This window comes from Mycteria americana, chromosome 9 (genome assembly GCF_035582795.1).
Source record: "Mycteria americana isolate JAX WOST 10 ecotype Jacksonville Zoo and Gardens chromosome 9, USCA_MyAme_1.0, whole genome shotgun sequence".
NCBI lineage: Eukaryota > Metazoa > Chordata > Aves > Ciconiiformes > Ciconiidae > Mycteria > Mycteria americana.
Window position 1 is genome coordinate 36,523,964 of NC_134373.1, and position 21,151 is coordinate 36,545,114.

Below are 21,151 nucleotides of genomic sequence, written 5' to 3' on the forward strand. Positions count from 1 at the left end.
ACATTGCCTGTGCTGAAAGCATGAGTAGTGACATACACTACCTTTTATTTATTTTTACTTAACTCATGGAAAGAGGTAAAACAAACAAAAAGCAGAAAAGAAAGGCAGAAGCTGCATTAAGAAATGCAGAAAGTCAGGAGCTCTAATTGTCCTCTCTTCTATGCCAGTGCAGATCAGGAGTGCTGTCATTCACAGTGTTTCAACAAAATTACATTCGGCATGGAATAAAGGAGAATTCAAATAGGTGACTGAAAAATGCCTGACTGAGCTAAACCTGAGCTCCTGTCCTGCAAATTAAGTAGCTCCTTTCTGCAGTCTAACAATCCCCTTACAGGATGGGGTAGTCGGGCTGGAAATGCCATTAACATCTAAACCTGTCATTCTCCTTTTGGTTCTCCAAATCCTGGTGAGCATCATCAGACCTGCAGCTGAAATCATCATATGAAATGACAACAATACTGCAAACTCCTGTTTCTAAATGTCCACATAAGTAAAAGAAAATCTGTGTTCAAAACATTTGAAAAAGCATTTCAAATTATTTCTTAGTCATGTGAATTTTATATCCTTTCTTATTGGTAGTATTTTCATGAAAGCAACTCTTCTGATATCCACTTCAAGGACAACAGAATCTCTACATTAAAGATCTCATAAATTCTTTCCAAGGAAGTATCTTTCTTGCTACAGGCATATTAAGAACTGACAGATATGTAACCAATGTATCCTACATGCAACAAGAAATACAATGAACTTTGTATAATTGATCCAGAATTGTTCAGAAGTGACTGACTGTGCTTTTAGGATTTTAATCATAGCACCTTACAATTACCAAGCAGATACTTAATTCCTTGATCTGTTTCATTTCTTAAATTGAACTTGTCCATATCATACTATTTTCTCCAAAACTTATGCAAATTAACATGAACTCAGAGGAATTATAACTGCTCCCGATTTTCAACTTTTACAAAGTCATTGAAGTTTACCACAAATTAAGATGTAAAAAAAGACTTTATAGTTCTGAGAACGATGCAGTCAGTCATGTTGCTCTGCACTAACATTACATTAATCTTGAATCCCCCACGAACAGTAGAGCAATGCATTCCAAACCATGGCTGTCTTCGAGACTGACAATACTAGCTTTGTGTTCAGCATCTGAACACCAAGAGCAACATTTTCCAGTTTACCCACATTACCTCATTACCTCCCCTAAAATTGAAGTCACACATCTAAAATTTCACAAGATGCTTTGAAAAGTACCCACATCTTCAAGGATCTTTGCTTCAAGAAAGGCTAATAAAGACGTAAACTGTACAAAAAAAAAATCACGCGACTATGACTCACGTGAAACTTATGTTGAAGCATACTTCCTCTTAATCTAGCGCAGAGCTCTTCACCCTAGTTTTACACCAGTTTGGGACACCTGTGGAGTTACACTACCTTTCCTTGGTCTTAATGTCCTGTTCTTGCTCACACCACGAGGATACTTCCCTGGCATCAGAGTAGCACGTTAATATGAAATCCCAGTAATACAGAAATCACCATCAGAAAATATTTCAGGTCACTATTTTGATGCAGAGCTGGTTACTTCACTGCTATGCAAAAAGCCATTAGCAGAAAATGCTGTTCTATTATTTTTCCATGTATGCCCATACATTATCGCTAAATTACATGATAAGATATTACAGAAATTAGTATCATTAGTCATTAGTTCATTGGTGGTCCAGGAAGTAGAAGACAGCACCCTAGATAAAAGAGTAGAGGCAGAAACTTCTCCCCATAACTGATTTAATTTGAACAGATTTCCCATCTGCTAAGATGATAATGATATTGCCTGGGCAGCTGCAGATTAACTGAGAACATACTCGATCAGCAAAGACTCAAACAACTGGGAAGAATGACTATTTCTGCTGCGACACAGAGCAGCTAAGGGAGCATTACGCAAACAGAAAATCAGCATCAGATTCAGGCACAGCTAGAGCAACTGAAAAGGTTCCTATTAAAAAAAATCCTTTCCCCCAACTATTTTTAATGTAGCAACTCTTAGGCATAATACCTCACTGGCCATGACTTGCAGCAGTAATGCTGTTCTCTTGGTCTCCCCATTTTTCAGTGTTCTTCTTAGTTTACAGAGGTATTTCACCTGTCATGCAACCCTTACTGAAGCAGTTTCCCACAGTGAGATGTACTGAAAGACTTTGAAATGAGAATTCTTGCCATGTCATTTAAGAGACACTGAACAGAAGTACCATCTTTTTTCATCCCTTGTTCTAACCTACTTTCCAGGCAGAATTGCAAGGTATGAAAATCCTTTATGTGTGTGCATGTGGCTTTTACCGTGCCACTAGTCAGCCACAGTCCATGCCCTGCCAGATACATCTTTCAAACCATTGATAGCATTTGAGTGCCTAAATGAGTGAGAACAGTCAGTCAGCCCAGTGTCACAGGAACAGTTATCTACGTATCCTGATACTGTGTCAAATGTAAGCAGTACCCACCCTAACTTTTACCTACTTGACACAGTTTTAGCACACCAAAGTCTGAATCCAAGGCAGTCTGTGACAAAAGGAATCCGTACAAATTATTCTTACAGGACACTTGAAATGTAATGGGATCTTCTCTTCGGGGATACCTTTCTGTAGCTCTATTTCATATTTTTGCCTGCTGTAAATGCATTTCAAAAATTAAAAATTAAAAATGAGGAAGTAAAATATGTCTGCAAGTCATAAATAACTTCGATGCTGCAAATAGGAGACATTTCTCCCCATGTAAGAAACAGCCCTCACCTGTAGACAGTACCTGTAATGATGAAAACGTGAGATATAGATGACACACCTTTTAAACTTTTGTTCCTCCTGCTGGAATTATTAGGGCATTTGCCCACAATGAATTACACTGAGACATCCAAATTAATCTGATCTACGCTACCATAAATTCACCAAATGGGTGTTTTAATTATTGCAGCCTCCCTTCTTACTTTACTTCTGCTTCACAGAGTCAAGACCATATATTTCATTTTCTCGCTAAATAGGAGTCAAACTGTAGCCAGATGCACTGTTTGGGTACAGCCAAGTTAAGAGCTTATCCTTTAGCTGGCCATCACTGTAGGGTCTCCCCTCACCTTTATCAGGATCTCCTTCAGCCTTACTGGCACAATGGCATCCATGCTCACTCCCTAACCCAGTTCTGTCAAAATGTTTTGGTTGAGTTTAAGAACTGACTATTAAAAGTGTTTAAGCTAACCTAGATCATTTTGACAGAACCAGGCTGGTGAACTACTACATACACTGTTATGCTGGCAGAGCTGAGGAGGCAGTAAATCATGATGACTGGAAAAGCGGAAAAGTAAAATGCAAAAAGAACATGAATCACCTGTGATCAAACAATGCACCTGGCTGCAATTCAGTAATGCATTAGTTCATGGGCTTTTGCTACACTACTCATCTTTGCCCAAATTTCACTAAACTACTGAAAATAAATTTCTGTAGTCGCCCAGCTTCTTGGAATTTTCCATGAGAGCACAGGACCCAGAAGGTCATCTGCACTGCTAACAGTGGGTAACAAGTTGAAGTTCCATTTTGGCTTTTTTTTCCAGCTCTGCCTCCATCTCCTGGTTGAAAGTGAGGAGTTTAGGTTTCTCTCTAGTGATGCATTGAGAATGGTACTTGGCAGGGTGAAGCCCCAATGCGAAAGTCTGTGCACACTTAGAAATAGACCAAACTTCATGAAGGCTGAATACAAAAGGTCCAAGTCAGGTTGTATATACAATAACTGAACCGAAGCCTCATTTTGTTTGAGCACATTAAAAAGAGTCTTCTGGTAGTGGAACCATTGCCAAATGGCTCTCCCAGTGAGTAGCTGGTTTGGATGAGTACAGCTCAGGGAAGTTAATACCCACTACTGAAAGGAAGCAAGCAGGACAGGACAGAGCAGAGCTGATAGAAAGGCCGCTGAGGAGAGCTGCTCTATAGGCCAAGTAGGGGCTGGCTTTCATAACCAAAAGAAAGCAGAGAGCAAGAGAAAAGCCCTTTGTGATGCTCCATGGTGAGCCAGTTGAAAAGCCAGCTCTTTCACCCAGCATGCCCCCTTCACCTGTTTCATTCCTGCTACTCCTACATGGCTCTGGAATTGGAGGCAAGAGCTGGAAAACAAAAAAATACAATCCAAAAATACATTTTTTCCACATTAAAAATAAAATACTGAAGCCGCTGGAGTAGTAAACTGTGGAAACATTCTCCTCATAAAATTCTACTACTTTCGTTAAGCCCAGAGAGACCTCTCTGTAAGTGAACTCTTATAGTCCTGTATAAAAGCTTTAAGTGATTATGCTGAGAAAGATTTGGCCCATAAGGGTAACTGTGGAGACGAAAAGATGGGGTCAAGCCTATAAAAACTCATAAAGACTAGACTCCATCACATAAGGAAAAAGTACTGCTTGAAGACTAGGACTGGTATGTGCAGCCAGGCAGGATATGCACCTGCTACAGCTTTGCCAAGTTCAACGGGGCTTGTTGAAAGGAGACGCTGGCCTTTCTCAGTCTCACTGTCAGTGTAGGGAATAAAGAGAACATTTTAAAGAACATGAATCACCTTACCACTTCTGGAAGCACCTTCTTCGCAAGATCATGGATGGCTTTGATCACAATACATAGAGATGACAGGAGGAATATGACACCCAAGATAACACAAGCTCTGGGGAAAAAAAGATAAAAATAAGAAGTAATGTTAAGAACCTATGTGGAGTTGTCAACTCCCCCACTGCTGAAGGATAACACACAACAGAATATTAATAATAAAAAAAATCTTAAGGAGCTAACGATAGAGACTTGAATTAAAGAAGAGAATGAAAAGAAATGTCCAGTTCCTCTCCAGTTCCTAAAACCTGGATTATATGTGAGAAGACAGAGTAGACCCGATGATGTTTCAGAGTGAGAGAGAAAGACATGTCTCTTCTGCTCCTGATGATTTATCAGAGTCCTCTAGAGGTCTATTTCTCTTTGTTTTGCTAGGATCTCACATTAGAAATAATCAAGGGAACTTCATTCTCTTTACCAAACCAGGACAGATGTTTGGTAAATCTGGTCAGTAGCATAACAGAACCTGAAACATCTATTTCCTCCCCAAATCTCCAACAAAAAAAGATTTTAAGTGCAGATATTAAAAAAAAAAATCAGCATCAGCAGGTTAGGTGCATCACTTCGTAGGCTGTCCAAGGGTGTCCTCAATACCTAAATAAGAATCAGAGTCTCGTCAGATTAGGTGCTGTGCAGAATTAGAATCTCTATTCCTGCCGTGTAGAGCTTACAATCCAGTCTTATAAAAAGCAAAAAAATGGGTTAATGAAGAGACGATAAAGTAACGGAGAATAATTAACAGAGAATAATTAAGTTTTGTATAGGATACAGGCACAAAGGTTTACAAAGCACATAATGCATACCCAGAACTTCACAGTAAAAGAGAAAACTCTTGCTTTTGTTCAAACATAAAGACCAATACTACTCTGAGATGGAGTTCCTCTTGCCCTGGAATACTTCAGGATATAAGGCTTTGATTTCTTCCACACAAACAATAATAGCCAGTCTATTACAGTATTGATATACCCATAATTCCATTTTACTAATAGCTCTTCATATAAAATTCTATTACTATTGATAGATATACAGTAAGAGCAATTCTAATGTTTAAAGCATGAAATAGTTAAAGAAGTGATATCTATATGTACTTTTCCTTTGTTTGTTATTCATCATTTGGTACCTATCTGTTAGCTCAGTTTACAGATGCTATAATTATTCTAGTAGCGTGCTACTGTTTTCAACAACTCAGACATCAGGCCATCTGGTGGTTGGCAGCACATGTAATGTTCACATCAAGCTCAATCTAGAGACTGCAGTCGAACTGGCATTGCTCTGCCTAGGTCAGAAGACGCAGCTGCAGCAGTGGCGCAGGTGAGTAGCAGGTCATTTTATTCCATGACACAAGCGACACTAAACCAAGCTGTGGACAACCCACATAATCCTATAGGCAAGTTCTCAGTAGAGGGGCTGCCCTTCTACAGAGGAGTGCAGACAATGTAGAGGCTGGCATCCTTCCTAGCAACGGAGTGGTATTGTAGATGAGGTACTCATCTCCAGCAGGAAAAACTCTGCTATACTTATTTTAAGACAGATGTTTAACTCCTGTGTAGTAAATTGCAACGCAGCCCTCATTCTTGTTAAACATAACCTGTTGTAAAAAGGAGGCAGAAAAGGCTTGAGACAGTCTGATTACCCTACAGTCCTTCCCCTAGACTCAAACACAAGAACAAAAATCTGGCCCATAATCTGTGATAGAGGAAGAAACTCACAGGATGGATTCTCTGCAATCCTGCAGCGAGAGGCGATCATTAAATGGTAACACGGATGGGAGGAAAGTTCATCTCCCAAAAAGAATGAGTAAAAATGAAAATTAGAGGGCTTTCCATTTCCCATTGCATATTTGCAAGCAGGTCCCTGTTCTGCAATGGAGTCTTTTCAGAGATTTGCAGTTTCACTCTATCTGAATGGATCACTGCACAGAGATGTGTCCAGAGCCTCTTGAGATGCTTTTGTCAAACTCAGAACTTTTCAGTATCACCTTTATGTATTAGTCCTGTAACATTTAGCATTGCCATAACCTAAGAAGCTTATACTGCACAATCCTTCACAATAGATTCTGTTGTAATTATTATTTTGGTTTTTTGGATGAGGTACAGAAACATATACTAAAAGTTCTGCTCATTTACCCGGGACAAATGCAGGCATTAGGCAACTTGAACACAGAACTGGTCCACAAAAGTTGGCTGACTTGTCTAAGGCCATTTGCTGAGCCAGTGGCAGGTTGAAATAAGATACACTTCATGCAAGAATATGCTGCCATTTCATCTGAAAGCAACACTGGAAGACAAGCTTTTCTATCATTCCCAGCAGGCTTAAACCAACACAGCCACAGATCTGTGAGATGGAGACACCGGATGAAAATCCCTTGTGCCAATGCCAATGACGTATTGTCAAATGCCAAGGGTATGGGAAAGAGAAGACAGCGAAGCATTATCACTTTCCTTTAGCATACCTTCTATTCCCTGCACACATCTTCTGAGGAAGACAGGCAAACATTCCCTAAGGGCTTGGCAGGAGCCTTGCTGGCACAAGTCTAATGCGTCCAGGGAACCAGCACTTGCCCTAGCTGGATTCGTTTCTCACGTATGTTGGAGAGTTTGGGGTTACCTCTGTAAACTTTCCAACCACCCAATCCTAACAGCAACTATTTTGCATCTTTGCCTATGCCAGCAGATAAGTAATGACTTCAGCAATCTTGGGCAGCTTCTCTTATTCCCCAGATCAGTTTTACTGTGTCAAAAGAATTCCCACACCTACTTAACCAGAAATAGCTAAAAGTAGAAAGAAAAAAGGAAGATGTTAATAACAGTGACAAGGGTATTAATAGCAGACAGAAATACAGTCTGAGGTTTGAATCAGCATTCAGTCATCATATTTAGCAAGCCTAGCTTCTCCTTTATATGCTGGCTTTTGCAATCCATAGCCATGCAAAATTCATGAGTAATGGCATAGTACTTTAAGTGCAAAAATACATGTTTCTTGTCTTCTTGAGTGTATCAATTTATCTGCAAAACCACTAGAACAAAATACTGCATAGTGTCTTCTTTCAATCTCATTTGCCAGAAAAATAATTTCTATCTAGACTGCAAATCATGCAAAATTCAACTACAAATGTACAAAATAAGAAACCTCCAAAAATTAATCTGAAATTTTAACTATAGTACGTAACAAATTGTAATTGGTTATTGTAAGCTTGCTTTCTTTTCAAGCCATTAGACAACGAAAACTTTAATACAAGCCTGCTAACTTCCATCTGCTAACAATTACTCAACTGCTTTGTAACTAAATAGTGTTTCCAACTGCACACGAAGGGTGTTAGTGCCAAGGTTGTTGGCAAATGTAATTTCATTAATTACATTCAATTAAATTAGATGAGCCAACTGCCATTTCTAAACAAGTTCAAGTCAACTCAGAAGTACCCATAAAAATTAATGAAAGAGGAGTTATACAGAAGTGAGGTTTGACTGAAAACCTAGTGAAGATTTTACAGATACCCCCGGCTTGGAATCACCGTAGTGTAATAAATGCTCCTCAATCTCTGGGTCCCCCATGATCACTGTCAGCAATTCAGACACCCTGGAGCAACTGGTGGGCCACCTAATGCCCTCATATTCCAGAACATTGGTATCTTCTTGCTAAGACATGAGGGTACTCTCTGTCCAGTGGCACCCATGATGAACAGATCTCCATGTATCATGCCACCAGTACCACTTATTTACACGTCCAGCATCTATTGAAGATCGTGTACTTATTTTACAGCCATTTCTACATGAGTTAGTGTAAAAGCTTCCCACTAAATATCTACATCATTAGAGATATAATTGATCTATAATGCAAAATAATTGATCACTACAGGTTTGACAGGGAACAGAAAAGATCTAATGAAGAGTGCATGAATCTGAAATCTCCCTCAGTTCCATATAATATATTGCTTCTAAAAAGAAAGAGGAACAGAGACAATTTAGTCAAACATTTTAAAACATAATGGAAAACCATGATTTGATTTTCAGAAACAATAAGCTTTCTGGAACCTTTCAGAATGCAGTATAATTTAAAGAATAATAGACTAATTCAGAAAGGACAAGGTGAGGGCATCTCTCTGATATCCAGGCAATAATCAACTTTTAGGTCAACTAAGGCTCAAACTTCCAAACGTTTTTTTCTGAGAGCAACGGCACTTGGAATGCAAGAGTAATTAAAACTATATCATTAAGTTGTCAGTAAAGAGAATTTAATATTACGATTTTAACAGTGAAACCACCAAGTCTTCTTTAGTTTGCTGTAGGTCTTGGTAGCAGATCATGACCTACTGAAGATACTTTTTGATGTGTTTTTGATGCAGCATTTCTATCTGAAAATCCAGAAGATAACATAAAGTATAATTCATTGTATTAAAAAATGAACTAATCCATTTTGTCAACTCTTCAATATAACTTTGTCACGGATGAAATATACTGTTAAATCAGTTGTACTGCAGCCTCAGGCATTGAGAATGAAATTATTTGGACTTTCAAAACTGCCAAAGACTTTATACAGCTTTTGAGCTTCAGTTACTACTAGTTCACTTCTAGTGGAATTCAGAATATGATTATGTCTAAATCCTAAAAACTAAACTCACATCTCCAATCTAAAGCTTGGTTCTGGGTGTGCTACAACCTGACAATTTTCAAAAGACATTCTTCTGAAAGCAGTACTACAACCCATGTACAACCCATTTATATTTATACAACCCTATAAATATCCATTTTGTATTACACCAGTCCTGGATATCTGCACTCACACCCATCAAAGTAAGATCGGTGTAACCGTATTACATGACATACAGCTGCCACCTCATCTTTTCGATAACACATTCCCTGTACAGAGCTTTAATAGACACAATTCTTCATTTTGATGACAAATTCTCACAACTTATAAGTAAACCAGAAAGGGAAATCTATCACTGTAAGCACCTGATAGTCTTTCCCTTAATCAAAAATTTGTTACTTTGCATAAGTTAATGGCTTTTAAGCAAGTAGCTATGAGAAGTACTGAGATTCAGGGGGTTCCATCTCCACAAACTGTCAATTTTCAAGCTGCTATTAGTAATTTAACATTTTTTCCTTCTTTTTATCACAAAACTAATTTCCTAAGGAGAAAAAGTCCAACTATTCCATTTATTTGCATATAGCAGACAGCAAAACAGGCTTCTAATTCATGGATTTATCCTTAATTCTGTCTTATATTTGTAATTAGTGGTTACAATTCCCTACAGGTAGTGATAAGGCTAAAATTCTGTAATATTTCCATCATAGAACTAAAGACTAATCTCACTCAGATCTCTATGGTGATCAATCTTCAACGTAATAAAGCAATTTTACCTTTAGCATGGCTCTTGCCACACTGAACACTCTTTATATGAGTTGACTCATTCCAGCCAAAGGGACTGCTCTTCTGTGTAAGCAGAAGTCAGCCTGAAATAAGACTGTAGATTTAGACTCTCAGCTACTTGTTTTGTACCATTTTTAAAAAAATAAATACATAATAATAATAATAATAATAATAGTTACAAATACACCCCCAGTGACAAGCTCTGCTATATACTACCTCAAAAGAGATCTGGGGTAAGCTACACAAGGGTGACTGATAACGGAGTTTTCCTCATATCAATTGACTGCTATAAAATAGCCACTGCAAGAGGCTTCCCTTCTTAATTATTATCTTGCTATCTTTCTGGCAAATACAGTAACACAGTACCAACAAGGGTTTGTAATGAAACTCTTGGTAATCTCTCCTCTCAAGTCAATTTGCTCTCTTATGCAGCAAAGGTGGTGCAATGGAATTAAGGATTCAGAAAAAAATTAGTGATGCATATGAATACAACCTGCAAAAATGTGTTAACTTTCTCTCAGCAGCTCATAGAGACAGTTGTTTTGGGGCAGTGGAGAGGGAAAGGGGTCTCACATACTTAGTAGTATGTCTGTTACATCCTGGAACCTATTTTACCACCACACTTGAAGTTCATTAAAATAGTCCCTGAAATGTGATGACACCGTGTGGAATAAAACAAGATTGTCAGTAGCAGTCTACTTACTTCCCAGTTTTGTTAACATATGATACAACTAAAATGCAATACTAAAAACCTAACCTTCTCGTCAAATACTGCGCTATTCTCCCACCTTTTTTATTCATTGCTGTGTCTCATATTACTTGATCTTTTTTGATTACATGGGTTATTTGGTTTTTTAATTACTTTTACCAGTGTAAATAACCTCACAAAATCATAATACAGCCCAGGCTGGAAGGGACCTCAAAAAATCATCTGGTCCAACCTTTCATGGGAAAGGGAGCCTAGATGACATTATCTAGCACCCTGTCCAATCGCACCTTGAAAACTTCCCATGATGGGGACTCTACCACATCCCTGGGAAGGTTGTTTCAGTGACTGATTGTTCTCACTCTGAAAAATTTCTTTCTTGCATCAAGATTACTTACCTTATTCATTGAAAACATTGCTTACCTTACTCATGGAAAACATTTTAATAATTTCAGCAGAGCTACAGCGATAAACATGACAAAGAGAACTGTGAGAAAAGTCATTATAAACCACTAGCATTTGTATTAATATTCTTGAGGTAGAAACTATATTCTCACATTTGCAAAGCTGCCAGCAAAACAAGCTTCAGCTCCTCATCCAATTCTCTGGCAGCTACGATACTATAAATAAAAGATAATACTCCTAATTTCTACATACAATTCTGTTACCTTCCAAGAGCCGGTTTACTCTAGTTTATTTTAATTCTGTATTTTCTTGATTGTTAAGAATCTTACCATGATATATTTTTCTATGAGAAATGAGTTTTCCACCATGGGAATACTGGAACAGTTTGCCCAGAGAGGTTTCGGAGTCTCCATCCTTGGAAGTTTTCAAGACCTGACTGGATAAAGTTCTGAGCAACCTATTCTGATCTCACAGCTGACTCTGCTTTGAGCAGGAGCCTGGGCTAGAGACCTCCTGAGGCCCCTTCCAACCTGAATTATCCTATGATCCTATGAATTTTTATTCACAAAATCTTTATCTCTGCAGGCTCTGTCAAGATCTTTCAGCACTAATGGCTCCTAATAGCCCACAGAAAAGGAAACGTTAAAATCTCTACAGGCCGTTTTCACCGCTGGAGTGAAGAGGTAGTGTTAAAACTATTACTTTGCAAGGAACTGTAACTTAGCATTAAAATGAGCTGCAGGCCAATAAGAGCAATATGAGCTCTAAGCCCAGGAGTAATATGAGCTTTTTCAGCAAAGCTGAGCAAATCAGTTTTATGATGGATACAGGATTTAATCTCTGAATAAACCCACTAATGAAACCTCTGGAGTTTAAGTAAGAAAAAAATGTAAATTATAAAACTAATTAATTTAATAAAAACTATAAATGCATTCATTCCTGTTTCCCTATGATTTGAAAGGATTTTAGTATTAGTGGGTGACAGAGTGAATATCATGTATGGAATCATTCAGGGGAAGTCATATGGCACAACATGCAAGGCAATTGCCCAAGAGGTTTTTGCTATGTCAGGAGTTAGGAAGATACTTTTGAGCATACAGTATTCATTCACTTTCTAATTCTGTATCTCTCTATACATTCTTCTTGATTGTCTTCTGCGTCTAGCCACGTGACAGGAACCCTTCTGTATCTCTTCGCTTTGCTGGTACTCTTGTTTTCATTCTTGCTTCCCATAACCAAATACAAATTACATTCTGTGAATGCTCCTTCATTAGTAACTTGGAGCTTGCAATAACCTGCACCACATTTCTTCTAGATGAGAGGCAGTCAGCCTGTTTAAACAAAGCTAGGCTTACTTTCATTTAATATTTGTATTACGGCAGCTTTTATGGTCTGATTATAGTAGCCAAGTATAAAATTCCAGTCTCAGCCAGCCCAAGATTTCTCAAGCACAGGCAAAATTGAATGCTGATATTCAAAGGGTGAGAACTCAGGAGGAAAAAGCTCAATTTTTGGTTACCAACAAATGATTTTCTGGTGGCAAACCAGTGGGTTCTGGCCGATGGGGATGAAGTCGAGCAGCGTAGAGAAAATGGAAGAGGACTTAGAACTAAGTCAGTGGACAAAGAATATGGAAAGGGAAGAAGTCAGCAGATGTTTCAGAGAGAAGGGTCTGAAAGTGTTTGTTCTAGTTTGCAGTCACTTGGGGCACCAAGGGACAGCTGGGGATGTTGCAGATGTGGGCCTCTCTTTGCTTTCTCTTCCCTTGATCTCAACAGCAATCCATGTCCTTCCGTGACCATAGTTTTTCTTCTCCTCACAGCTACCTCCTCCTCCGCAGCAGCCTCTACACATCCTAATCTGCTGTCACACAAATGAGGAATAGGAGGAATTGAGCAAGGACCATTCCTGCCACCAAGAAAGAGTATGTAAAGAAGCAGAGGAGAGGCCTAAGCAGCCACACTAGGAATGTCTGCCTGCACAGCAATAGCCACCCCTGCACACACCCCAGACGCAGCAGGGGCAGGTGACGGTGAAATCCCTATGGCTGGGTACCGTATCTCTACGGCAGGAGATACGGCAGGCCTGTTCAGTCTACTGCACACTGTGCCACAAGCACAGCTCTGCTGCCCAGTATTTTAACTGGCATAAGAGGCATTAAAATGACAATGCAGCTGTTCACTAACATTTGTTCTTTGCTACCCATTCCGTAATATTGCTGAGATAATTCTAGCCACATTTTTCATTAGGGTGACATCCAGAACTGTGAAGACTGTAAAATCTGCCTCTTAAACCTATTAAAGGGCTTACTCTAAAAAGAATAGTTACTAGCCACTGTGGCATATTACTGTAGTACACAGACAAAAGATGCAATATCAGCCTCAGTCTTGAGATTCCTGCTTCTTTGTCATGCTCTACTGCTAATCTTAAGCTTCTTTGTGTCCAATTAGACAGTTGTATTGCTTATTTATGTTTGCAGTGTAGCTTATCTATTATCAGGTTTAGTTACTGAGGAGGGCTTGGACACCAAACTGTACAGAATCACAGCTGTTCAGAATATTTACACCTGCCTGTTGCTGGGTGAAGAGGGAATAGAGTCACTTTAAGATGCACTTTAAAAGGAACGAAGTGGGCTCACTGTTCATCGCACATGTTCCATAATCCACCTCCAACTGCCAGAATCCAGATCAGCACCATTACAGCTACTCCTTTTTCTCACCATAAAAAAAAAAAAAAACAAACCACAAAACCAGATTACAAAGCAAAGAGAATTCAAGTAATAGTTGAAATTATCATTGAAAGCTGATTTCTCAATTATTACATTAAAAAATATACTGTGTTATCACATGGTCTAACCTCTTCTTAAAGAACATGCAGGGGAAATGCTGCTTATATCTGAGACTCAGATTAGCTATGCTAGGGATCCATTTCATGCTGAAAATGTTATAGGTCTTCTAAAACTTTTATTATCCTCGGGAGTTCAACTAGTCACTGCAGAATGGGGTATTTAAAATCATGCAGCTGAACTGGGGCAACAGTTCCATAAATAATTTGATTCTCCAGGTATTAAATAGCTGCCAATAAAAGCTAACAGACATTTCCACAACTCAGACACTTTGAAAACTCTTACAACTGATTTTCTAGTTCCTGGTCTGCACAGACTGTACAGTTGCACTTATAGTACACCTGCCTTATAACTGCCCTCCCAGCTTGTGAAGAGCTGATTGCTGCTCCTAGCCTTGTAGCAGGTGATCGGAGATTCTGTCATTCCCCTGAACCTGGAAACTAAAGTCTTTTGAGAATTTCTGTAATACTCATTTTTCTGGTGATCATCAAATTCCAGTACAGAACACCACCATATCCCTGATTTTATCTCTCTCTCTCTCTCTCTATGTGTGAATACTAGGCAATATACACAAATACTGCCTAATCAACTACCAGTGAAGTAAAAGGAAAGGCTTTCATAAATTAAATAGATTTTGGATCTAGCTCCAGTAAAATCATTGCCAAGTCTACAGATGCCACACTTTTAGAAACAGATTTTAGAATGTATAAATATATACATTTGCTATTTCATATTTAATATAAATTCTATGTGTGAGGATTTTGTGTGTGTGCATGCATAAATGTATGCATACATGCATTTCTGCCTGGATAAGAGCAAAGTTTATGATTGCTTCACTTTTGCCTGAATATGGGATAATGGATTTATGGAGAAATTATGCAGTTTAATAAGTCAGCCTAATGAAGCACCTCTAAAACTTGTATCTAGCACTGTACCTGGATGTAGTATTTCAGCTAAATATTTCAGAAGAAAGAATGGTTTAGAAATTTGCAGTGTGGTTAAAAAGACACTATATTTCTCCTCCTATAAAGCTGATATCCAAGAATAGGCAAACACTTATTTTGCACACTCTGCACTGTGCTCCACTGGGTAGGAGAGAATGCATGTGTCACATGAGGACCAACTAATGGTAGCCAAGAACTAAACAAGAGCTGCAGAGGTAGGTTCTTAGCTATTTGCAGTATGTAGGCTATCTCCATGCATTTGACATTTTTCCAGATCACTTAGCTATTCCATTCACTCATCACAAAAGAGTTTTTCCTCCAGCCACAGAGGTTTGCCCTGAACTGTGGGTAGGTGTGGATTTTGCCATCTGTGCTTCAAGTCTTTCGTATGTATGGCATAGATAAAATTATCCACAGTTTTTTCAATGTGACTGATATGTTGGGTCTGAATTGAGAGGATTATTTTCATTCAACACTACCTAAATAGACAGTGCTCATTTAGTCAGGCTAACCAGTACAGCAGAGCCAATCTGCACATGAAAATTTAAATACTCTACTAATACTGAAAATTAGGGTTTTTTAATTCTGTGAACCAAGAGAGAAAATACCCTGCAACCATATAGATCAGTATGCTCTCTTATTTGAATCAGAGGAAAAGAAAGAAGAGCCAGACCTAACCTGGCAGTATGACAGCCATTTCCTCCCATAAACGTGGTTTTCTAATTCTTTTAAACTTTGGGTGCAAGAGCACTCAAGAGCACCCAAAGTCACGATCCCCATATTGCATGCTTAAATGTAATACACATAAATCCCATACAACTTCCGTAAGGCTCCCCATAACCAAACCCTGGGGTAAATATTCTCAAGTGGTGTCATCTGAACATAAGTAAGAGAGAAAAAAGGATTACAATCACTCTGGAAGGAGAGGCTCACTCCATCTTAGGGTCTCATCTGTCATCACATTTTCTCAGTAAGAAAGAAGTCTTTACACAAACTCACAAGTCACTAACTCCCCACATTTGCCCAGCAACCACGCAGACATGCCCGCTTCCTTTACCAGCAGACATGGCTCTGCAGGAGGAGGCAATGGTGATGGCTCTTTACAGAATCTGCACAGGGCAGCAAGAAAGGGCAATTCCAATGATCACCCTCAAAGCAAAAATCACTGGCAGGATGAAAGCCTCTGGAGTGCCCTGGACTAGATATTAAGCAACTGAACAAGAGACTATAGAGCAAAAGTAGATCTGCAATTTGAAGAGATAATGTAGTGCAAAGCAGTAAGGTATCATTTCATGAAGCCATACAGCACTTTTCCCTAGCAACTGAAGAAGGATATTGTGTACATATCTGATTTCTCCTGTCTTCCAAAAATGAATTGCACCAGAAAGTAAAGAGCAGGAGAACAAGGTGTCAAAGGAATATTTATCCATAAGATACCCATGTTGACAAAGGGAACACCACAGCAAAGGACAGTTCCTTCAGTTATATTCAATGCAGAGTGGGTGTCTGCTTACCATACAAAGAGTTGTACAGATGATTTTATTATTGCTGTTTACTTAAGTCTAAATTCCAGAAAGAAGGTAACTAAGCAACTGGTAAGGGTTTCTGATCACTCGACTAGGCTTCTCCAAAGGTCACATGCCTAAGAAGACGTAAGGTTATAAAACAAAAACTGTTCAAAACTTCTGCTTGATAAACATCCACCGATTCGTGGCAGTGTTTGAAACACTAATATGCCTCCTTGCTGCGCTGCCCCATTTATCTGAAGAGGCTACTTACAATCAAAAACTGAATGGAAGTCATACTCTGTGAAAAGATAATTGACAGAGAGTATGTACACAGCAGACTATAAAGCAACCAAGGAAAGGGATTGGTACACTGGTAATGTTGTAGTCATTGGGTATTATAAAAAGGCTGTTGATATCATTAATATGCTTCATAAAATGTTTTTAAATATCCTAATTCCCATGTCATACTGTTACATATCTGTAAGTTTCACCTCTACTGCATGAAGTCCTAGGAAAGGGTCAGAATATCCTTCCTTCCTTCCTCTCTTCATTACATATCCCTATGTAATGGATAATCCATATATATAGATATCCACATAGTGGATTCCTAGAGTTGTCTAGCAACTGAAAACCCCAGTGAACCACCACCAGGTTCTTCTTTCATCAGGCAGAAAAAAGGCACAACAACGATGAGCACTTATAAACTGAAGCTATATATATACACACACAGATCAAAAATAAGATGTACATCTTTATCACTGAGCTTAATTAAACATAGAGGTAGGGTAGCGAAGGATGTAAGAGATTTTCTAATTGTTGCATCCAGCACTCTGAGTCAGGTTTCCTACTTACTCCGTCCCTGAGGCGTAGTCAAATATCTTTCTTACAGATTACTTTTAGCTCAGACTAAGTTAGAAATTCTTGGATTAAGCTCTTACAGTTGTGCTCTTCTGGATGTCAAAATAGATGAGAATACTAGTTCATTCTCCCTATAATTTAAGAACCTGTTAAGAATTAAATCCTCAGGGCAGGCATTTTTCACTTGGCCAATGGGTTCAGCATTCTGACAGTATCAAATCCAGCTGCCACAGCTGAGGTATAATGTATGGAGATGAAAGTTAAGTTACAGACACATAGCAAAGATTTTAGATAATATCTAATTGCAAAGCTGCAAAGACTGCAAGACCTTCCCAATTCTTGATCTATTGTTTTTAAACCTAGCATAAGGTGAGAAAAGATGCAAAATAAATACATGAGCAAAGATAACTGAAGCCACCTACTGTTCCAGGTATAATGTCATCTTACTCACAAAGAAAGAGCACTCCAGAATCATACGCTGCCCCACCAAGGACAGGAATGACTATTTTCTCCTGGCAAAAAGCTTTCTCAGCAGCAGGTTGAGGTATGACAGATATCTGCACCCTTATCTGCCACACAGTAGAGTCTGTCTCATTCTTGTTATTTTAATATTACTGCCAATGTTTTGGATGACAGCTTCACCAATATAAGAAAAAAAAAAAGACATATCTGCATTCATTATGTATATAGTCATGGCAGCATAGAGCACCACGAGTTCATTAGAAATTATTTGCCCATGATACAATTTAATTTTCTTATTACAGTAATAAAGGAAAGAATAGCTGGAGTCTGACATATGCAATCAAAAAAAAAAAGGAACAAAAAAACCCCAAAACCAAAACAGTGAAAGAAATGTGAGCTTTCTGCTCTTGGCATAATCCAGAATGCTCATTATGAGTAAGGTTTCCTATTTACTCTGGCACTGGGTTAAGAAAGATGTTGACAGACTGGTTCTTGGGAAACACAGAGTTTAACTTGGTACCATCAACAAAATAATATATAATAAACACCAGCTGCAACTGTCAAGAATCACTATGTTAAATATGCTGTACAGAGTTAGTTTTTGCAATACTGAACATACAAGCTCAAACAAAACCCAATAGCCAAAAAAATCCCAGCAGCAATGGATCCTACAGGCATAAGCAGATACTCAGTCCTGCACTGCTTTGTACAGAAATGCAAGATTGTAGCTCTGTAATGTAATAATAGGGATATTGCTTTATAGCCTAAGAAGTAGCACTACTCCATTTACTCCATTTGACCTGAGCAGGCTGCCAACTAACTCTGTTAACTTACCATGAGAAAAGTCCTGTTTTCCTAAGAAGAGGGAATCAAAGGGAATCCTTTGTTCACAGTTTTGAGATCTTTCCAACCAACTATACATAAAAAGCTCCATCTTTTACAGCTTTTTCACAAGGCTGTGTGCCTGAAGTTTGTTATTCTGTTTTCTCGATCTTTCCTTTTTTAGTGGTATTTCTCACTTTCTCCTTACACACAGTTCCAGCACTCCAATCCAAGTCCTTCATTCCTGAATTTAACAGATCAAAGAGCTGCCCTTTGGCTGTATAGCTAGTTACTAGTTCAACCTCTCATGAGACATTTTTTCAGGTCCCTAATGCTTCAGCCTTCTATTAAGAAATTACTTCTACTGCTATTTACTGGGTTTATTTATGCACATGAAAAACCACTGTTACCACATCAATTTCAATAAATTTCTTCCTTCAACAGAATTTAGGTTTGCTTCAGCAGCCCAATAAGCTGTTATGTTGCTAAAGATTTACTAAAGGGCAGAATATTCAAGAATATTTGTACACTGGTTACGGAGAGCAGGAAGGGGGACCATTCAGATTTCTTTGTGCATCTTGAATGGCTCAGTGATCGTTCAATGTTCAAATCACAAAACAGAAGAATGGATTCAGACCTTTAACCTGACAGCCTGCTCTAGTCGACCCTGCTTTGAGCAGGGGGTTGGACTGATGACCTCCAGAGGTGCCTGCCAGCCCCAGCTGTTCTACAGCATAGCACTACACAAAACTCTTACCATGAAGTAATAAGCTGTACCTGGCCCAAAGTGCACAGGTGGGTTTACTATATTTTTACAGTCTCTGGTTTATCAGCTACATCAGAGTATATGCCTTCCTCTTAGTTTCTCCTCTTATGAAGAAAAATAGGCAATTGTAAGAATTTTATTTTGGTCGTAAATTTTCATCTTTTGTTGAGATTCAAAATTATTTCTCAAGTTATTTCAGCACTCTTTTCTTTCTTGGATTTCTCGATCATTACTTTATTCATTATTTATTCAGCATCTCTAAGTTTCTTGCATGTGAACTTGCAACCCAGCAGATCACGCTGAGCAAATCAAGCACTCATGAACTATGTACTCTGACTCTCTTCCCAGATATCTGTGGTCCTTCCCAATTCTTGCATTGCCTCAACACCTACAATTCTTTCAACCACTCTTCTAAAATATATGAAAATGCAGTGGCCTGTTTTTACCCTCTTTTATTTGACTGCCAAAACAGAAAGATGGTGAAGTGTGAAACTATCCAAAAAGTACCAGTAACAAACACATCAAATATTCATCCCACTCCTACATACTCTTTCATTAATGAGCCAGCTAGGCAGAATCAAGCAGTGTCTCATATGGCCTACAATCTTACAGTGGCTTATACCTTATCTTGGTGAATATGCATTAGATTTTCAAAGTCACTTGGTATATTTAAAAATAAAGCATAAAAATTTCATCATAATTTAAGACACACCTTGAACATAACCAGATACATCTTTTCACAATGACCTAAGAAAAATTCTCATCAATAAAAGACTTGAAAAGTCTGCCAGCTTTAGCTTCTTAGGACATCAATAAAGACTTTTCAAGAAGGGAAAATCACAGAGGTAAGTTAAAATATATTTTGCAGTTACTACATGTGAACCACCATGAGAATCAACAAAGATGTACATTGTATAACTTTGGTCACATGTACACGCAAAAAGTACCTCCTCCTCCTGCCCCAGAAAATGAGAGAAATTAAACGATCTAGTAAAAATGAAACCCATTAAACTGAGTTGAACTTAGCAGGACAAATTTTCATGATAGTTTCAGCACTACAATTCCCCTGAAGTCAAATGGAAATGCATTGGTTCAGCTTAGCAGAACTTGGCACAGCAAGCAGTTTTTTTACTGTTCATTCTGAGTACCAGCCCATGAAATGTTGCATCTCTAACTTCCATATGGCTACATCTTAAGTAAGATTACGCAGTTCTTTTACATCTTAGCATTTTATTCTAAGTATTTAATTCATAGTACGCAGAGAATACAGCCTGACTCATGATGTCTTTTTCTGGGGTTTTGTTTTGCATTCTATATGTTCTCTCTCAACGACATCCAACAGGTAGGACTGGATCTAAAGTTGCCCTTCCATGAGAGACTTTCCGCTGATTTCAACAGATTTTGGAGCAAACTCTTGCTGTCAAGTTTATGAAACAGGAAAAGTTTTATAACTTTGCAATACGTAATTAATTGACAATTCCAACTTGGCTTTTCTCAAGGAGCTCAGGTTATTTTCAGATATGTTAGGATACACAGACAAATGTAATATTTAAATCAATAAAAGACAGACCTATAAATAAAGAACTAAACTGAAGTCACTCTGGCACACCTTACTCTGGTAAACAGTAGTAATGGTTTTGCAGAAACCCAGAGTTTTGCACAGGCTCCTGCACTAAGGCAAAGTACAGCTAGGCACACAGAAACAGGAATAATGCACAGCATGACCTACGCACCTACGTGAATTTGCACCGAACTGTCCAGGAGTCTGAGAGCAGACTTCCCCACTGAGGCACTGGCACACAGAAAACAAGGACTGTGAAAGACCAGGTGTAGTTAT

General features: G+C 38.6%; 1 protein-coding gene across 1 annotated transcript in view; it reads right to left on the bottom strand.

Annotated features, from left to right (window-relative positions):
* TMEM163 (transmembrane protein 163) overlaps positions 1 to 21,151 on the bottom strand; it is a 100,109-nt gene that overhangs the window by 16,223 nt on the left and 62,735 nt on the right. Inside the window, exon 5 of the mRNA XM_075512579.1 lies at positions 4,590 to 4,686. Within this exon, the coding sequence (XP_075368694.1) occupies positions 4,590 to 4,686 (97 nt within the window). The remainder of the gene's footprint in view (positions 1 to 4,589; positions 4,687 to 21,151) is intronic.